The sequence below is a fragment of the Pinus tabuliformis genome, chromosome 6 (assembly GCF_031772625.1).
Source record: "Pinus tabuliformis cultivar Carrire ecotype Pingquan chromosome 6, CPIR1, whole genome shotgun sequence".
NCBI lineage: Eukaryota > Viridiplantae > Streptophyta > Pinopsida > Pinales > Pinaceae > Pinus > Pinus tabuliformis.
The window spans coordinates 1,272,947,631-1,272,968,896 of NC_142292.1; the positions used below are offsets into that span (position 1 = coordinate 1,272,947,631).

The 21,266-nt window shown below is 40.9% G+C and overlaps 1 protein-coding gene across 1 annotated transcript; it reads left to right on the forward strand.

The window, feature by feature from the left end:
• Positions 1 to 252: 252 nt before the first annotated feature.
• On the forward strand, positions 253 to 1,374 carry LOC149263297 (uncharacterized). Its single transcript, XM_089387389.1, has one exon. It carries the CDS (start codon positions 253 to 255, stop codon positions 1,372 to 1,374), a length of 1,122 nt encoding a protein of 373 aa, XP_089243515.1.
• Positions 1,375 to 21,266: the final 19,892 nt, after the last annotated feature.

Consider the following 21,266-nt stretch of genomic DNA (forward strand, 5'->3'; position numbering starts at 1 on the left):
CTCACTGTCATCTTCCAGGAAGACTACCTCCCACCCTTATTCTCTTCGTCCTCGTACCCACCTTGCGGTCTCTTCCGGATCTCAGGTCGGACTGGGTATTGTCTCCCTGGGACTGGGACCTCTGACCTCCAGAGGTAGAAAATCTGATCTTTCCAAAGCTATCCGGTGGGCTGGGGCGGAGGTCGCATCTGGTCGTCAATCCACAATTGATGGGGTCCTTAGAGCAGCCTTAACCCCCCGGAGTGGTCCCCCATGAAATGCTTATCATTCAACTGTCGGGGCCTGGCTAGTGCCCCCAAGAAACTAGCCCTTCGGAGACTCTTCGAGGTTGAACAGCCTGATATTATTCTCCTTCAAGAGACTCTTGGCTCAGCCGAGGCTATCACTCATTCCTTACTCTCACTAGCAACAAGATGGAAGTTCTTGGCAATTGATGCCACTGGACGATCTGGGGGACTGGCGCTCGGATATAACCCTAGGTCAATCAGGATTGATTCTTCCTGGGGAGGACAAGGATTCATGGGAATGGACATTTTCTCAGTGGAACTCGGACAAGCCCTTTGTATTGTGAATGTATATGGCCCCTGCCACCAAAGGGAGCCCTTTTGGAGGCATCTCCTTAATATTACATTAATGGCATCTGACCAAACCATTCTGGGGGGAGATCTAAATTTTTCTTTGGGTTTCCGTGAATCATGGGGTTCTATGGCACAGGTGGATACCATGACAGAGTTCATGAGAAATACCCTGGAACAGACAAACTTTATTGATATCCCCATGCAGAAACCCATGCCTACGTGGAGGAACAGAAGGGTGGGAGCAGCAGCTTTGGCGCGCAGACTGGACAAATTTCTGCTAAAAGGCCCCCTGCTTCATCATTTACATCACTATAAACAATGGGTTGGATCGGGGGGTATATCAGATCACTCCCCAATATTATTGGAAATCCTCGGCCCTCACCATAAGCCAAAAGCCCCTTTCAAATTCAACCATATCTGGCTTCAGGACCAAGACTTCATGAAATTGGTCACAGATTACTGGATGGCACACCCCATTGACAGAGAAGCATCACTGGCCAAGGGATTTTGTAAAAACCTTTCTGAGCTGAAGCATATAGTCATTAATTGGGCCAAGGAGAAGAACACCAAGGAAACCGCTCAGCTCTCATTTGTTGAAGAAGAGTTGAGCTCCCTACTAGATGAGCGGAACTTAGGATTCATCTCGGGCGAAGACAAGTCTCGACTGATTGAGTTGGAAAACCAGAAGACTAATATTCTCAGACAAAGGGAGGAATCCCTCAGACTGTGTAGCAGAGCAATATGGCTGAAAGCTGGGGATGAAAACTCAAGGTTATTTCACAACTATGCTAAGTGAAGGAAAGTGGCAAATACTATCTGGAATCTTCCCCTACCTGAAGGGGGCCTTGCAGACTCTTTCAACAAGCTCTCCCAGCTTGGAACATCACATTTTAGAAGCTTGTACAGAAGTCCACCAGGTTCAAATTTGGCAGAGATCATTAATGTGGCCACACACTTCCCTAGATTTGTAAACGAGGAGGACTCGACTGATCTTATGGCCCCGGTCACTATGGAGGAACTGGAAAGCACACTCAAATGGTTCAAGAAGGACAAGAGTCCTGGGCCGGACGGTTGGACTATCGAATTCTATTTAGCCTTCTATGACCTGCTGGGACAGGATCTGCTCAGAGTGATAGAGGAAAGTAGAACATCTGGGTGCTTATATCATGCTATAAACTCTACATTCATTGCCCTCATTCCTAAATCTGACTCCCCATCCTCTTTTGATGATTTTCGCCCCATTTCACTGTGTAATGTTCTTTACAAGATTATCTCTAAGATTATTGCTAACCGGCTCAAACCCATTCTTTCAAAACACATTGCTCCTCAGCAATTTGCTTTCCTGGAAGATAGACAGATACATGAAGCCATTGGATCCACCCAGGAAGCCCTTCACTCCATCTGGTCCAAACATCTTAAATGTATTCTCCTGAAAATTGATCTATCAAAAGCCTTTGACCGAGTCAGCTGGCTATACATAAAGATGCTCCTTATTCATCTGGGCTTCCCTCTTCCTCTCATAAACTGGATCATGGCTTGTATCTCTACTCCCTCGTTCAGCATCCTGATTAATGGATCGGCCTCCAATTTTTTTCACTCTGAAAGGAGGCTTCGCCAAGGCTGCCCCCTATCACCTCTCTTATTCCTATTGGTCATGGAAGGACTGAGTCGCTTAATCAATTCAACAAAAAGGGAAAGTTCTCTCAGAGGCCTCAAGATCACGGATGAGTGCTACCTCACACACCTGCTGTTCGTGGATGACGTACTCATCCTATTGGATGGTAGCATCAGAGATTCATTGACATTTTCCCGCATACTACAACTCTTCTCACAGGCCATAGGCATGATTGTTAATCAAGAAAAATCTACCATAACTCTGGCCCGTACCTCGGTCAATGAATCTCAAACTGCACGGCAGGCTTTCCCTTATAACATTCATCCATTGGACAGGGGTCTAAAGTATTTGGGTTTCTGGTTAAAGCCCACTTGCCAGAAGATTGCAGACTGGGTCTGGCTGGTAACAAAATTGGAAAAAAGACTATCCTGTTGGAGTCACAGATACCTCTCTAGGGTAGGATGATTAGTACTCATCAAATCTGTGCTGGAAGCAACTCCAGTTTTCTGGATGGCCCTCGCCTGGATACCAAGACACATTCTGGCTCGCCTACAACAATTATGCAACATATATCTCTGGGTAGGAAGTCAAGACAAACGTATCTTTTCCGGGATCGGATGGCAGAAGATAACACTCCCAAAGAAGTGGGGAGGATGGGGATTAAAAGATCTTCCACTTTTTGCACAAGCATTGGCAGCGAAAATGAGCTGGGCATTGTTAACTAGCCAGAGCTTATGGACCCGTCTCTCATATCACAAATATATATGGCCCCTTGGCATTCTAGAATGGGTTAGACTCCCTAATTGGAATAGAGTTGGTATATCATCTATATGGAAATCATTACTATTCTCGCTGCCCATGATCAAAGACAACTTGGTTTGGAGAATCAGAGACGGAACCCTGGCTCGGATAGGAATCGACCCGTGGATTGGCAGCGGAGGAAGGCATATTCTCCCTCAAGATCTGGTTGGATATCTACTCTCTCGTGACATCAAAGTGATTGCCCATATTGCAGACAAAGAAAATTCAGATATTTTTCATCAGGCCTGGAGGACAGCACAACAATTAAATCTCCCAGAAAGATGGCATCAGGAATGGCAGATATACAGAGAGGTCGTGATCGAATCTCACATCAGAATCAAAGAGGGGCCGGATGAACTCATATGGAACCAGGCTGATAGTGGTTATTACACTCCAAAGGCTGGCTACATTCTTCTTATCAGTCACAAAAAACTTGAGGTCATCTCGAACTGGTGGCATAGCATTTGGAAACTCACAGCAACACCGCGATCAAAACTCTTCTTCTGGTGTATCCTAAGGAACAAAGTACCTACAGGCGATCATCTAATGCACAGAGCACAATATGGACCAACTTGGTGTGTGCTATGCAAAGGAGCTACTGAATCCACAGAGCACCTTTTTATGCGATGCAGGAATATACAAGAACTGTGGATAGCTCTTAAAAACACCATTTCTTACATTGGAAATTGGGAGGGTACAGACCTGACAGAGGCTTGGATAGATTGGGAGATGCGGCACAAAGGAACGAAGAATATCAATCTCCCAATTCTAGTAAATTGGCACATATGGAAAGCGAGAAACCGTAATATATTCGATGATAAACCTGTACACTGGCCAATGGTGGAGGCAGGAATTATTGCAGCATTTAGAGAATTACCAGATCCCCCGCCCCCTAAACTACGCCACCCTCATCCTCCCCCATGCATTGATCAAAACACACCATGGGCTTACTTTGACGGCGCTGCAAACCTACAGGGCTGTGGGGGCGGATTTATCATTCACAAATCTGAGAATCATATCTACAAAGTAAAAGCTGGACTGGGCACTGGAACAAACAACTATGCTGAGCTCATCACACTCCGTCACTTACTCCATTTTGCATTGGGTCATCATTGCACTAGCATCAATATATTCGGGGATTCAAAAATAATCATAAATTGGTTCAATGGCATATCTGCTTGTCACATCCACACACTCAGCATTATCTTAAATGAGGTTTTAGAACTCAAAGCAGCTTTTAACAACATCACATGTTCACATATCTACAGGGAACATAACGAAGGCGCTGACAAACTATCCAAGGAGGCCACGATGATGGACAGAGGTGTATGGGAGATCACAGAAGTACAAGGCCAGCACGAATACAAATATTACCATCGACCATACATTGATCCGAGTTACCAGCCTGCTCCGGGACAATAAATAAACTGAAGAATATCATGTTCATGACAGAGATGTTTTTTGTAATCACCATAGCATAATGTCTTATTTTGAAACAGTAAGGTAAAGCTTGAAAGGCAATTATAAACAGTTTTTATATATAGCACTAGCAGATTGCCCTACGAGGTACATCTGATCAGATGTTCATGTACAGAATCCTTTTTGTAACTAAAAGGTACACTGTGTATAGTGACCTCAGCATATGCGTAAAGCATCTACAATATGTAATTTTCCTTATTAATGAAAATTACGGATTTTCCCAGTGGAAAAAAAAGTTCTTTATATAACCATTAACTTCTCTAACTGTTGTGTTAATTTATTTATCCATGTCTTACACTGTTACACTGGAAAACACCTCCTCATCAGCTCAGAGGGGAAGACCACTTTTGAATGGAATAAAACCTTAATTTACATGCCTATTTTCCACAGTAATACACCCTCAAAAACTAGCACAGGGTGTGCTAATGCTGGCCACTAACAAACAAACTGAATTAACCTAGATATGCACGCTCTGTATCTTCAATAAGGGAGCGTTACCTAAATTTCACGACCTCACGAGAAAAAAATCACGAGTTAACTCATTGTCACTCCATCATTTACTCAAATTTGAATATAAAAAGCTGGAAGAGATCACCTCCAACTCATCTATACAAGTTGCTTATCCTGACTGAGACAACTAAAGAAGGGGAAAGCGACAAAGCAAGGAAACATCCTCCAACCTTTTGGTTTTTTTCCAAAGTGAATCGGTGAAGAAATTGGCAAAATCAGAGCCTCCCATTGCATATATATTGGAGGCTAGGCCATTGTAATTGGGAGGAGAATTCATGTATATTTATTCTACTAAGATACTGCCTGAGAGAGAGATTGAGGAACTAGGATCTAGGAGTTGGAGGAAGGTCTGTTGCAACATCTCATGGTTGTAATATTTCTTCACTTGATTTAATAATATAGATCTATGACCGTTCTGTCTATATCATGGTCTGATGCTCACATTTTGCATGCTTATGCTTGTATGATCTAGACTAATGACTTAATATTGATGCATTCAACTCTTATATGTTGTTATCTATTAGTATGTTGAATTTATTGGGTTTATATATGTTGTGTATATCACTTGTTGTCTGTCTTGTGTGTAGGTCCCACTCTTGGATTTGGTCGAGGAATCTTTCTCTGTCACACTAACTACTCTAGCAGAACTGTGCAAAGGTTAAACATGTCTCTACTCACTTCCGCTTTGTCAATTCTAGAGTAGCATTAGTATTGTTGAGTGTTTCTTTCCTTGACAACCTTAGATCCCTTGATCTGTCTGCCTTAGGTTTTGGGAAAACCTGAGAGGGTTTCTTGTCCATCTATTTGTGCACTAATCCATACAGCAAAATTGGTGACTCCACTGGGGATTGTTCTTTGACTCTCGGTTCGTATCTCCTAGATCCTGGATCTATGGTCCTCTCTAGTCTTATCTGTTCTTGGTAGCTTGGATTCTCTTCATTTTTCCTACTTGCATGCTAGTTCTTTTAGTCTTAGCCCTTTCCTTGACATGGATTTCCATTTTTCTGAGTAAAACCTTTGTAACAAACTCTTCTAGTGCCTTCCAAAGTGTTATACCATGCTTCTCCTTCTAGCACAAAGTGTTACCCTAGCTGATAACACCCTGTGAAACTTTGAGACCTGCGTTATATTACCAAATCTCTGTTGTCCACCCAGTTCTGTGGATTTCATTGTTTGAAAGTTTCACCTGTTGCTTGATCCTTGAGTTTATTTATGCTTGGCTTTGTTTCTACTGCCTGCATGTATGTATTTGTTTTCTTTTGAAAAAGTAGTGTAATTGCATTATTATGGAAAAAGAAAATGATTTTTTTTTATGCTTTCTATCATTTTAGATGGTTTGTTCAAGTTTACTTTGGGTTTTTTATCTGAGTATTGTATGTATTCATTTATTTATATGTGATAGAGCTGCATTAAGGATGTTTGGTTTTGGAAAAGACGTTTAGTTACTCTCTCCTTGTAGAAATCCCTTCTCATTGAACTGAAATTGAAAAGCATATTTTCTACATTGTTTGAGTCAGGTCTCACAAACTTCATATGTCAACACTCCTCCAAAGACATTAATAAAGTACCCTTAAAATTAATCTCGTAATAAAATTGATCAACAACTCTTTTTCAGGATATACACATATTATTTTAGGCTAGAGTCTCAGGTTAGGTTGTGTAAGTCAACTCCCCAAGACTGCAAAACCAAAATAATGTCATTAAAGAGAGAAAATCATGTTGCACTCACATCAACTGGGATTTCTCCTCTAACACAAGAGTTAATTGTGAGGCAACAACAAAGTGTGAGAGAAGGTAACCCGCCTTTGATTGCATTTCGGTGGGTATTCTGTGTATCGGGGATCCTTTCAGGGATATCAGAGTTGAGTTAGGGACTCAAGTATCCTACCCACACAGTGTACTTAGTGGCCCCATGACTGTCACCCCCCCAGTGGTGTCTGTGATTTGAAGTGAACTTAGTGGCCATACTTGTAGGGACTTACAAAAGGTGACTAGGGTGGGTTGCTTCGGTACTTAGAAAAACGAACCTACTCCATATTTGGTTTTTTGGGAGGGTACTTGTCTTCATAAGAGTGCTTGACCCCTTCTTACTGAGGTTCAAGAAAATCTTAGGAGTAATCGTAATTGTCACTTTCGACTACCTCTCTCTTACAACCCTTCGTAATGGGTTTCATCTCTAGCTACTTATGGCTATCAGACAAAGTTTTATAGTTGTTTATTGATCTCTTTTAGAGTTTTTGTTTTTAAGTGTGTGCTCTTTGCTACTAAAATTAATATATATATATATCTATATATATATATATATATATATATATATATATATATATATCACACACAATTTAAAATTTTGTTAAAATATATCATTCACCGTGGGTACCCAAGGCCATCGTCATCAGTCTCGATGGTTGCAAGACCTTCCTTCACTTGCTGTGAAGAAATTTTCGAGTGAATTAGATTCTCCCACTACACAAGGGAATTAGTCTCTAGTGTCAAATACTGAATCACACAATACTTCCCAAGAGTCTCTTTTACGAGAGGATTTTTTACCGAAGGTTTTGTATCTCATTTTAATCATCCACTTATTGATTCTCCTGGGTCTGTTTTAGTTTAGGTTGCACCTTTTCCTGTTATGTCTTCGTTAGTTTCCACTCTTAACATCCTGATAAATACTAATGGGTCATGTTATTTTGTGGGAAACTTTGCTCCACCACCATTTACCCCGCCTACAACCAGTTCAACACAATTTATTGGTTATCCTACTATTCAGACTATGCCCAGTCCAGTGTTGAGAAATGGAAACAAGAAATTCCAGTTTAATTTGTCCTTGAATTAAACTGTGAATTAAATTCGAATTCTATTCTCATAGCAACTTAAAATAGTTAAATTAAGTTTATTAAACTTACTTAACTTAGGAAATTCGAGTTGGAAGTCTTTCTGTCATCATGTGTATGTTCTCCCTACTTTGTAGGAGTCCAGTGTGATTTAATTGTGAGTTGTAAAATAGAAGACTCGGTTTCATGAGTCAGTTCAGTTAAATTAGTTCTCAAATTGATTGAGAGAACTAATAGTGAGTTAACAGTCAGTGGTGACACTAATGAACTCCACCAGTGCTACTCTAGTTAACTGAATATTTACTCATCAAAAACTCATGCATGTCGATTATGAGAAAGACCCAGAGTGCAGGGACAATTTACTATTTGTTTTATATTTTTCTGAGTTGCATTGAAAGTGCATGCATTTAGGAATTGATCCTTGAGGGATTGCGCTATTTTTAGAGGCTTTATTTCCCTTTAAATACAAGCTATTCTCCATAGGAATTACACATTGGAATAGAGACTTGGAGAGCTTGTGAATTGGCTAAGATTTGGCCTTTAGCTTGCTTATGAGTTGGAGATTGAATTTGTTGAGTGCTGGGATTGTTCTAAAGAGAACAAGCATTGTAATTTCATCTTGATTTTCCATATTAATGCAAAACAAATAGTGGGGTTTTGAGTTGTGGCTTTCCACGAATATTTATTGTGTTATGTGCCTTTGATTCTCTTCCTCTATCGATTATTGTTTTCTCGATGTTTATGGGATTCCACTGTAAAAAGTAGAAGTAGATTCTTGTCTCTTGCTTTAGCAAATTGCATTAGCTTGTGAATATACAGGATTTTCTACATGGTATCGGAGCAAGATTGTTTTTTGGGCTGAGAGTTTGCAGAGCATATATGAGAATTTTTGTGCAAAATTTTTAGAAACAAATTATAGATTTGGATTCCTTGGGAGAAGATACCAAAATTCAAAAAACAAATTGGCCGAATCGGAGTTCGGATGAGGGAGATATCGCTGATTTAAAATCAGCTCTCTAGAGGAGATTTCCATGTTTTGATTTTTAGGGTTACAGGTGAAAGTCGAATTTGCTTACATACTTCAGGATCGACAAATGGCGTTCCATGGGTTGAGGATTGGGTATGTCTTGGAAGGAAACTCAGATTTCATAGCCTGGAGGGATAGGATGGAGGATGTGTTAGAGGACATTGGCTTGAAGGAATTTGTTGAACAAGCAATTCCTAAGCCAACAACTACTGATGCATAGAACTTGGCCAAGTGGAAGAAGTGTGTGGCGAAGGCAAGGCAGATAATCCTTGAGGGAGTTCAAGATCATATTGTCTCGAGTATCCATGGAAAGGAAACCCCACATGCTATGTGGAAAACATTGACGGACGTGTATCAAAATAACAATGATCAAAGGAAGTTGGCAATGAAGGAGAAACTTCGTAAAATCAAGATGGAGAAAGGAGAGACGATTCCAAAGTACTTGACCAAGTTCACTCAATGTCGGGATGAACTTGGAAGTGTTGGAATCACGGTTTTGCAAAGGATATGGTGACCCTTGCTCTTCTTGGACTCCCAAAGAGTTGGCATAGTTATCAGGACTCTGTTAATAGTCGAGAGAAGCTGCCAGATTGGGAACAACTATAGTCGGATTTGATGTAGGATGAGATTGGGAGGAACACCAAGGATGGCTCTTCATCAAAGACTGATGATGAAGAGAACTGTGCCTTGGTGATTAAGGCAAGGAAGGGGAAAGGAAAAATTTCTCATTCCAAATCAGATTCTTATCATGGAGGTAAGAAGAAGGACATGATGAAAGTTAATTGATTTCATTGTCACAAGATGGGTCACTTTGCTATAAATTGTCCATTAAAGAAGTCCAAGGAGAAGTCCTCAGGAGGAGTGGCAGGTGAGGCTTTGGCCTCCTAATTTGAATTGGACTTTCCCCTCATTTCATGCATGGTGTCTTTAGTGATGGGAAGTGTCTGGTACTTAGACAGTGGAGCTTCTATCCACATGACTGGCGACAAAGAGTTATTCAATGAACTGGAGGAGAAAGATCTCAAGATGCATATCAAGATGGGTGATGACGATAAGTATAATGTTACTGGTGTGGGCAATATTACTTTTCAGAGGGAGCATGTGGCTCCACTCACCTTGAAGAATGTTATGCATGTACCTAGACTAACGAAGAACTTGGTATCCATTTCCATGCTTGAGGATAGAGGCTATGATGTGATCTTTTCGAAAGGAAAGGCATTCCTTAAACACATAAACAAGGGTCAAGTAAAGAAGATATGGATTCAAGTTCAGAATCTATATAAGATAGAGGTAGAGGATTGTGTTACCTTGAGTTCAAAAGCTGAAAAGATGTTTATCTGAGACGTCGACGAGTTGTGGCATAAGAAATTGGGCCAATTGCATCAGGGGGCTTTGAAGATATTGCAACAAATCTCTACCGGTCTTCCCAAAGGTATGCTTGAGCAAGTTGATACATGTAAGGGTTGTACTTTGTGAAATACACCAAGTCTTCCTTTGGAGATAGAGACAATTGAGCAGAGTCTATTTTGAAGAGAGTCCATTCAGATGTGTGTGGACCATTCTCGACAACATCCATGGCTAAACAATGGTATTATGTTAAATTTGTTGATGACTATTCTCGTAAATGTTGGGTATTTTTTATGCAGAAAAAGGATCAAACTTTCACAAAGTTTTGTGAGTTCAAAGCATTGGTAGAGAAAGAGTTTGGCAAGAAGATTAAAGTTCTGTGGAGTGATAAAGGTGGTGAGTATGTCTCCAATGAGTTCAAGAACTTCTGTGCAGCAGAAGGGACTAAACGAGAGTTGACGACACCCATAACCCTCAATAGAATGTGGTTACTGAGAGCAGGAATAGGAGCATAGTAGGGGCAACAAGGTCGATGTTTCATGATCAAGGCCTACCACTACACTTGTGGGCCGAGGCATGCAACACAGCGGTTTATGTTCAAAACCGTAGCCCACACTAGATACTTGAGATGAAGACACCGGAGGATTCTTATTTTGGTAAGAGGCTAGATGTTGGTCACTTCAGCATTTTTGGGTCATCATTTTATTTCCACTTGAACAAAGATGCACGGAAGAAGCTTGAGCCAACAACAAAGTTGGCGATGTTTCTGGGGTACACTGATACACTAGACAACTATCGGGTGTACATGCCAACCAGTTGGATGGATATGGTTTGCAGGGATGTCAGGTTCGATGAGGAGAAGGCCATGCGAGTATCCCTTGAGAGGGAGTTTGAGGTACACGCGGATGAGGAGATTTTATCTCCTAAGGTTGAGGGGCCTCAGATTGATGTGGAATAGCCACATGCAGAGGTTCAGAGAGTGGAGACATCCACTCAAGCAGAGTCTTCCAGAGAGGGAAGAAAGCGCTTTAGCAGATTGTTGGATGATGCATGGGAGAATGTGGGAGAACCCTCTTCTCAAAGCAGATAGAGGAGGTCACCAGAGAGATACACTAGATACATGGAACTTATGGGTCCATGTGTTGTGACAGAGCCATCTTCCTTTTAGGAAGTAGCGTAATAGCCGGTTTGGGTTGATGCGATGGTGGAGGAGTATGACTCCATAGTTCGAAACAGTGTTTGGGATGTGGTCTCGAGACGGAGGACAAGTCAGTTGTGAGCTCCCATTGGCTTTACAAGGTAAAGTAAGCTGCAAATGGTAGTGTGGAGAAACATAAGGCCAGATTTTTGGTCCATGGCTTTTCACAGGTAGAGGGGATTGACTATGATGAGACCTTTGATCTGGTTGCAAGGTACTCATCAATCAGATCTATTTTGGCACTATCAACACAGATGGGTTGGAAGATCCATCAGATGGATGTGAAGACTTCCTTCCTCAATGACATGATTGAGGAAGAGGTGTACATAGAGAAGCCCGAAGGTTTTGAAACCTTGGACCATGAGTTGCATGTGTGTCGACTCAAGAGAGCATTGTATGGGCTAAAGCAAGCACCCCGTGCTTGGTACACCAGGATAGATAGCTACTTCATTGGGTTGGGCTTCACGAAGAGTGAAGTGGATGTGAATCTGTATCACATAGTGGTGGAACGTAAGCTGTTGATCATTTTACTTTACGTAGATGATCTTATACTGACAGGTGATGAGAAGCTCGTCAAATCTTGCAAGGAGGACCTTGCAAGAGAGTTTGAGATGAAGGACATGGGGCCCATGCATTACTTTCTTGGCATGGAGGTATGGTAGGGAGACGAGGAGTTGTTTGTATCTCAAGGAAAGTATGCCAACAAGATACTCAGGATATTCTGAATGGAGAGAAGTAAACCCATGGAGACTCCTCTAGCTGGTAACTGGAGTAAGGAGGATGCTACTTCAGGGGAAGTAGTGGAAGCTACTATTTACAGGAAGCCTGTGGGTTCACTCATGTACTTAGTGAACACACAACCAGATATGTGCTATGTAGTTAACCATCTTAGTCAAGTGATGGTTAGGCCTACCAAGCTGTATTGGAAGGCGGAAAAGCATGTATTGAGATATCTTAGAGGTACTACTAAGTTTGGGTTATGGTACAGATGGACAGAGGGAGTGAAGTTTCAAGGCTTCATTGATGCAGATTGGGAAGGGAGTCCATCCAATAGGAAGGCCACATCAGGAGGGATCTTTAGTATTGGGTTAGTGACAATTTCTTGGTACAACAGGAAACAGAGATTGGTTTCACTTAGTTCGGCAGAGGCATAGTACATGGCTGCAAGTCAAGCAGCATGTGAGGCTATCTGGATGAAGAAGATCCTAGTTGGTTTATTTGGTCAGTAGATGGATCTAACAATGATTGATTGTGATAATCAGAGTTGTATCAAATTCTCTGAAAATCTAGTCTTTCATGATCGGTCCAAGCATATTGATATCCAGTATCATCATATTAGAGATTTTGTATTGAGGTGGATCAAGTTGTTAGATTACATTCCCATGGAGGAGAAAGATGCTGAAATCTTGACAAAGGCATTATCAAGATGTAAATTCGAGTTTCATAGAGACAAGATCGGGGTAGTTGATAATCCCTTTCTTGTTGAGAGGGAGTGTTGAGAAATGTAAACAAGAAATTCTAGTTTAATTTGTCCTTGAATTAAACTGTGAATTAAATTCAAATTATATTCTCATAGCAACTTAAAATAGCATTCTAATGTGATTTACGCTGAAAAATCTTCTCAAAAAACTTGATATGGATCACAGAAGCCTAAATTCAACAATAGTTAAATTAAGTTTATTAAAATTACTTAATTTAGGAAATTCGAGTTGGAAGTCTTTCTCTCATCATGTGTATGTTCTCCCTACTTTGTAGGAGTCTAGTGTGAGTTAATTGTGAGTTGTAAAATAGAAGACTCAGTTTCATGAGTCATTTTAGTTAAATTAGTTCTCAAATTGATTGAGAGAACTAATAGTGAGTTAACAGTTAGTGGTGACACTAATGAACTCCACCAATGCTACTCTAGTTAATTGAATATTTACTCATCAGAAACTCATGCATGTCGATTCTGAGAAAGACCCAGTTGAGACTAGAGTGCAGGGACAATGTACTATTTGTTTTAGATTTTTTTGAGTTGCACTGACAATGCATGCATTCAGGAACTGATCCTTGAGGGATTGTGCTATTTTTAGAGGCTTTATTTCCCTTTAAATCCAAGCTATTCTCCATAGGAATTACACATTGGAATAGAGACTTGGAGAGCTTGTAGTTTGGCTAAGATTTGGCCTTGAGCTTGCTTATGAATTGGAGGTTGAATTTTTTGAGTGCTGGGATTGTTCTAGAGAGAACAAGCATTGTAATTTGATCTTGATTTTCCGGATTAATACAAAACAAATAGTGGGGTTTTGAGCTATGGATTTCCATAGATATTCATTTTGTTATGTGCCTTTGATTCTCTTCCTCTATTGATTATTGTTTTCTCGATGTTTATGGGATTCCATTGTAAAGAGTAGAAGTAGATTCTTGTCTCTTGCTTTAGAAAATTGCATTAGCTTGTGAATGTACATAATTTTCTACAGGTATCCCAACTAAACCTATTATAGGTGGAATTCATCACATTCCCTTCCCCACCCCTTTCATGTTAGGTCTTTGACCCCCGTCTCTCACCCCTACGGGTGCTATTAGTTCGAATACCTTCAAAAAAATGTTTGGTTGGAACCCTTTACTAAGTTCTAACCCCTAGAAAATCATGAATGGGGGAAATGTTTCCAGCATGCACATACTTGTTGGCGGCATGTCTTCTCCTATACCCTCTATTGTAAAATTTGGTCCTTCACTAATCGATATTTTTCCTTCCGATGGTTATATTTCCACTATTGGTCCTACACCCAATGAACCTTATGTGGCCAACAATATCCCTCCTCCCAGCCCTGTTGCATCTCCTTGGGGCCTCCCTACTCAACAGTAGTTGAATTTAGTGGGAAACATCCATACTAGGGGAAACCAATTCTATGGTAACCCCCCTCAAGCTGGGAGTGTGCCTTGTGGCCCGCCACTTTATACAACCTCACCTTCACCACCAAGAAAATACTATCCTTTGCAACCTGCATACCCTACTGGAAACCAGTTAATGGGGATACCTTCTAGTCCATCAGGTCATCCTTCTCTCTCCTGGTCTGATTCGCGGTCACCTACTCCTTTGCCATTATTGGCTAATTTAGATATCGCCAATCTATACAAGTTAACAAATGACCCCATCAACCATAACTTGCTTTGATATCTGACGCTGCATAAAATTCTTGTTGACATTTTGAAGTTTTAAGGCAAGCAAGGAGATGACCTGACAATGTACATCACATCTTACCACCTTTAGTGTGTATCAAAATCTATGATTGATGATAGTATCTAACTCAGACTCTTCCCCCACACCTTGACTAGAAACACAACCAAATGGTACATTGAGTTACCATGAGCTTCTGTGAATAATTTCAACACCCTTGCCATGGAATTCTTAAAGCACTTCCAATTACCTATCTGCTATGAATCCGGAACAGAATGTTTGAGTACACTACACCAGGACACCTCCACCCACATATCCGATCATATCCATGAATGGAGATGCTGACGGAGGCTAGTCAAGGCTCCCATTCTAGATTATCTCTTAGCAAACTGGTTCTGCAAGTCTCTTCTACCTCCCATCGTGAAGGATGTTTCCATGTTTGGCATGGTTACTAAAGATAAATATATTCGATGTGCCCAACATTTAGACTTTTTTTATTCACAATCTAGCACACTTTATGATTTGATCCCTAATGCCCCTAGAACTTCCAATGCTCCCACTACTCAGTAGACTGGTGCCCATGCTAACGGTATAGTTTACACTACCACTAGAGATGTTATAAAGCAATTGAGTGCACAAGTTTCTTAGTTAAATGTTATTGCTGATCCCATTTCTACTACCCAATATTATGTTCCTCCAACCGGTGCGATCAAATTTGTGCAGTTTACACAAAAACCCAATGGTAAGAACAAGAAGAATAAGAAAAATACCATTCCTTCTGAATAGTAGCAGACGACCTAGAACAACCCAAATTAGAAAGCCCATGCTGACACTAAATTTGGGAAAGGAAGGGAAAAGCATGTCAAGTTCCCTTGCAAGATATGCATTGAGGACCATTTAACCTATAAATTTCCTCATATCAAGAGTGCACATAATTCCTTGTACAAAAGGATAATGGTTGGACCCTTGTAGTCTTGAATAACCCTTTTCATACTCTGTAGCAACAACATCTTGTATCAAATCCACCACCACCTCTGCAAGGGGGTAATGGTGGTTCACATCCCCTCCTGGAGAAGGATCATCAGCTATTTACACATTTGAAACAGTTGATTTGTAAACACGAGCCAAAAACTATGTGAATCCTGTCCCAAATGCTTTAGACACTGCCTCGAGTTCCATTTCATCGTTGCATAATGATCTACATGTGATAAGACTTGTTGTTGACCCCATGATTCATCCACCAAAAGGGGTATTTCGACGTATGACACATAATTCATCTTCTTGCGTTGTCCATAACTACAATATTGTATAGGATCTGGTGCAAGCATCCTCTGTTATGTTAGTGCTCAAAGTATTACAAAGTTTCCCAGCACAACGGAAAGCTTTGGTTTTGGCCATAGATGGGATTGACCCTGAGGATTCCAATCTAGTGATTTTTGACATGGAGAAAAGTACACCTCGCCTCTCCCATCAACTTGCATTCCAAGTGCAAGTTATGGTGAAAGGAAAATCCATTCACTGCACCATCATCGATGAAGGTGTGTCAACCTGTGTAATGGCTACTTCCTGTTGGCTTGCTTGGGTTCGCCCACTCTTTCACCATCGTCAAAATCCCTTAAATATTTTGATGGCCACGCTTTCATCCTGAAGGGATACCTTGTCATCTACCCCATCACTCTTGGTGGGAAAACTGTAACGGTGGATATCGAAGTCGTATATCACCATGTCAACTACAATATGCTTTTGGGGTGCAGCTGGACCTATGTTATAACTATGATTGTTTCATCAGTCTTCTGACTTATCCTTTTTCCTCTTGATGGGAAAATTGTAACTGTGGATCAATTGTCCTTCTGTAACCCTGATTTTCACCCATTACCCAATGACAACTTTCCTTTAGTGGGTGGCATACCTGACTCTTATCTCAATTTTGGTACTTGTGTTTTGAAGGGTTCCTCGCTCTTAGGTTGTTTTCCTCTCTTGCCTCCTAAGGTTCCAGTGACCGTGTCAATTGTCTCTTCTGTTTTGAATGTCCCAATGGATCCTTGGATCCTACTGACCCCTTCCACGATTGATTCCTATGGAGAGCATATGCCATTGTAACCAACAGAACTTGCTTATTAGGATATTCCATCTGCATCTGACTCTCTGTCTACTTTGGTTACGACCGATGATACCTCTTCTTCTCCCATCACTTCTCACTCTACTGATTTCCTTAATGAATTCTTACCGTATTATGAGGCCATCATGAAAATCATGTCTCTATATGAGTGGCCCTGGGATGATTTTCATCACCACATCTCAGTCTCCTACCCATCCAGCTTGAACACAATCTCTCTAGAAATCCTATCTTTTGATCAGCCTAATATTGTTCCTTCCTCCTACACGATTATTCACGAGATAAATACAAAATGTAACTGAGGTAATCTCTCAAAGACTTTACTTATAGACATATCGATCAAGATAGGTGTCTTGGAAAACATTCATATTGGAGCTGACTGCACTCCCAAAGAGATTGCAAACTTCACCTACCTATTTGAGGAATTCCGTGATGTTTTTTCTTGGTCTTATGAGGAAATTTCCAACATAGATCCATTTGTCGTCAAGCATGAGATCAAGACTTACATGGATGCCAAGCCCATCTAGAAAAGACTTTGGCCAATCCACCCTCGAAAGACAGTTTCCATCAAGACAAAAGTTGAAAATATGTTGAAAGTTGGTTTTACCTATCCTGTTCCCTTGATAGAATGGGTATCTAACCTAGTTCCCATTGAAAAAAAACAAGGAACCATCTGAGTATGCATCAATTACTGTGATTTGAACGCTGCTTTTCCTAATGAAAATTATCATAGCTTGTTCATTAACCAAATTATTGATGGTTGGGTTGGATGCGAATCATTTTCCTTTATGGATGGCTTCTTGGGCTACAACCATATCGCTATCAAACTAAACAATCAACACAAAACCACCTTTATCTATCCTTGGGGTACTTTTTCATACCACAAAATTCTGTTTAGTCTTAATAATGTGGGTGCCATTTTTTAGAGGGCAATGGACTATGCTTTTCATGAGATTAGACAAATCTTTCAAGTGTATTTGGATGACCTTCCTTCTCACTCCAAGCATTGGGCACAACACCTAGATCATCTGTTAAAATTGGCAACTAGGCCCAAACTCCATGTGGGTCATATTATTTATGGTAGCTGATATTTTTATTGGATCCCTCTCATTGAGAGGTGTAGGATTGATCTAAAGATCATCCAATTCCGATAAGTATTTATGAAGTTATGAATTTATTTATGTTATGGACAAATTGTTAAGTCGCCCAGCATCTTATGTAGGCTCAGAAGCCCAACCGACGTGTCTATTCAAACTCTATGTTTTTAGTATAAATAGAAGAGGATTTGAAGTCATTAAGGACACACTCTTCATGTGATCTCCTCTCCACGTCTTGGGTTTTTGGAGAAGGAGAGAAACTAAAAGAGTATGTTGGTCTAGTATGATGCCCTAGCTGCAGATGATGCTCGAATCCAACGCAAGTCATGAAGACATCTATCCGCAGGCAAATGGAGACACCTAATACGCAGCAAGGAGACTTGTTCATGTAGAAAATGAAGCCGTTGTCCAGGTATGAAGCCGCAGTCATGTATTAAGGCATGAAGACATAGTCAAGGTCATGGTAGCCGCAGTGGCAACATAGTGAAGCATGTAAGAGCCACAGTCATTAGAAGCATAGTTGGCTGCAGCATGAAGTGAAGCCAAAAGCATTAGAAGCACAGTTGTTCTTGCAGTCAAAGAAGAAACAGAATCCACGTGAATCTTGGGTACAGGTATACACTATACTAGAAGGACAAAACTCGCATAAACGAAGGAACATAACTCGGGTTTTATCTCTAAGTTTTTCGTATGAAGATGGCTGCAGGGATTCGCAATCAAGAAGGGACAAATCTCACATTGTCTCTCTGAAATTTCATGTGTATAAGAAGCAAATCTGCATTATGTTAGGGCATCACTTTGTCTATCCTCATTATCATAGAAAATGCCTGGTCTTGAGTCCGGTTAAAAGGCAGACTCATGCGAAGAAGGTTAACCATTGTATCGAGGATTTAGGATGGCTAGAATAGTCCTAAACCCTTCTCACATATAAAGGTGTAGATATGGAATAGCACTGGTTCTAGGCCTAAAGAACTCAGTCATTGGATAGCTCCTAGCATGGCAAGGAAGAAGAAGACCTTGAAGAGAAAATCAGTATCATCTTCAGATTTTCTGAGCAGTCCATTCTAGGAAGCAGATCTCATTATCTTAAGAGAGCATTGAGGAGATACACTAGCCAATGTATGAATTTGGATTGTTGTAGGTAACAACATGACTAAAGAAGGACTGTGTAGATTCTGGAACTATAGCCTAGCTACTTTGTTAGGTTGCAAGCCATAGTAAGCAGCTAAGGCTGATATGCAAATGGCTGTATAATGAAGCAACAGAAGTATAATGTTGCAGCATGATGAAGCAACAAGAAGTTATAAAAGCTACATGATGGGCATGTTAGTAAGGGACAACATGATGATGGAAGATGTAGCATAATGGGCAGCATGATGATGAAAGTAGATGAGAGTAGCTCAATCATCAAGGTCTAGCACTGTAATGGTATAGCATGGTGCCACACGATTATTTGCGGTAAATGGATGAAAGGCAGCACTATGATAGGTAAAAGAGTCACCTTAGTGAATCAGTTGAAGAAATATGTCTTCAACTGATCTCATGAGATATCAAAAGTCAAAATATTGATTTCTATTGTAATTGTACTATCTCTCTCACTTTCTCTACTGAACTTTGAAGAACATAAAAGAAGAATTGATCAAGGGTTCCCCACATTGGGGTTTGTCCCTGGTTGATGCCACATCTTGTGTCCTCTTGTCTTGGCTTGTCTTCTGCGACTTATATTTATGTTCTATCTGTAGTTTACTTTAATGCTGATGTGATTGCTAACTGTGAAAATTTAAATAAATTTCTCTAGAATAGAACATACCTGAAATTAACATGGTATCAGAGCTGAGGTGAAGACAATGCCCAAGTAAGAGTGAAAGAGAAATCATCTAAGACAGTTGGGATAGGACAAAAGGATCAATGGGTTCCACATCTCTCTTCTAAGTTCACCAAGAATGAAGTCGAAGCAAAGCATATTATCAGAACGGCGTAGCGGAAGTTTCTGATGGCCCATCTAAAAGATCACTTCATTGGGAAGTTCAGATCTAAGGGTGGAAGGAAAGGCAAATGCCTTGGTTGCAATAAGTTTGGCCATTATGCAAAGGAGTGTCCAAATGGCCGACTCTTCATAGAAAGCAAGGAACCCCAGGAATGGAAGTCGAAGGTTTTAAGGTGGCACTCGTCGATGGAAAGGTACATGTTTGAAAATAGAATTTTCAAAGATGTTTTTGAGTTCAGGGTTGTATTAAGTTACAAGAAGTCCACTGGGGACCATGTCCATTGACACATAGCACCGGAGGTTTGTGAGTCAGATGGTGATAGGGAAGCCTGAATTCAAAAAGAGCATGAAAGTACATGTCTGAGATGTACCAAAGGAAAGTATTACAAGGGGACCATTCCCATCATGTAGCAGGTCCACAGGTATGGAACAACCCGAGGGGTTTGAGATTGATAATTAGGAATCTCACATATGCAGGTGGAAGAAAGCCCTATATGGCTTGAAGCAAAAACACCCCAAACGTAGTATGAGAGGATCGATAGCTATCTGATAAAGCTGAGATTCACTAGGAGTGAAACTGATCCAAACCATTCGAAGGTTGTGAATGATAAACCTCTCATACCAACACCTTATGATAGAGACGTATTTCTGGCAGGTGCAGACCCTCTCATTTGTAGAAGTAAGAGGGAGTTGGATTCTGGATGTGGAATGATAAACTGCAAGCATGTGACTACCTCGAGAATCTTAACTTTCAGAAGTTATATGGTAGCGATGTCGGACCAGATTTGGGAAATGCCTCTGAGTTTCATAAACTCATCCGCGTTGATGTTCTTGGTGAACTTCTATCCAGACATATGTTTTGCAGTTAACATGGTGAGCTCATTATTGGTTGAGCCTCACTAGATTGGTGCCAAGAATCTTCTGAGATATCTTCGGGGCACAATCTCTCATGGATTGAGATACATTGCTGGAAATATGAAACTGCATGATTATTTGAATGTTGAGTGAGCAAGCAGTGTGGAGAGCACTTCTCAGTGCTGGTTCTCTTTGGAATCTACCTCGATATCCTGGATGAGCAAGAAGTAGAAGTCAGTGGCTCTGAGCACCGCCAAGGCAGAATACGTTGCTTCTAGCATGGCCTCCTGTGAGGCAGTCTGGTTGCAGAAGCTCTTTAGTGAGTTGTTTGTACACATGATGAATACCATTGTGATTCTCTATGAAAACCAGAGGTGGGACTCGATTATAGAGGAATCCCGTATTCGATGATTGCTCCAGAAGCTAGACATCAGATGCTGCCTTATCTGGGATATGGTAAGTTGATGACCAAGGAGGCTCCATTGCATTGATACTGATGTACAGGTCACTGACATTTTGACAAAGCCCCAGGGAAAGATCAAATTTGTAATTTTTCCAAATGACTTGGAGTCGTCGAGAGACCCTTGTAAAAGGGTCCTGCATGTTGCATACATTGAGCTCTGGGAGCTCTGGGGGCTTGCGGTTCTTATTGGAGCAACATACGA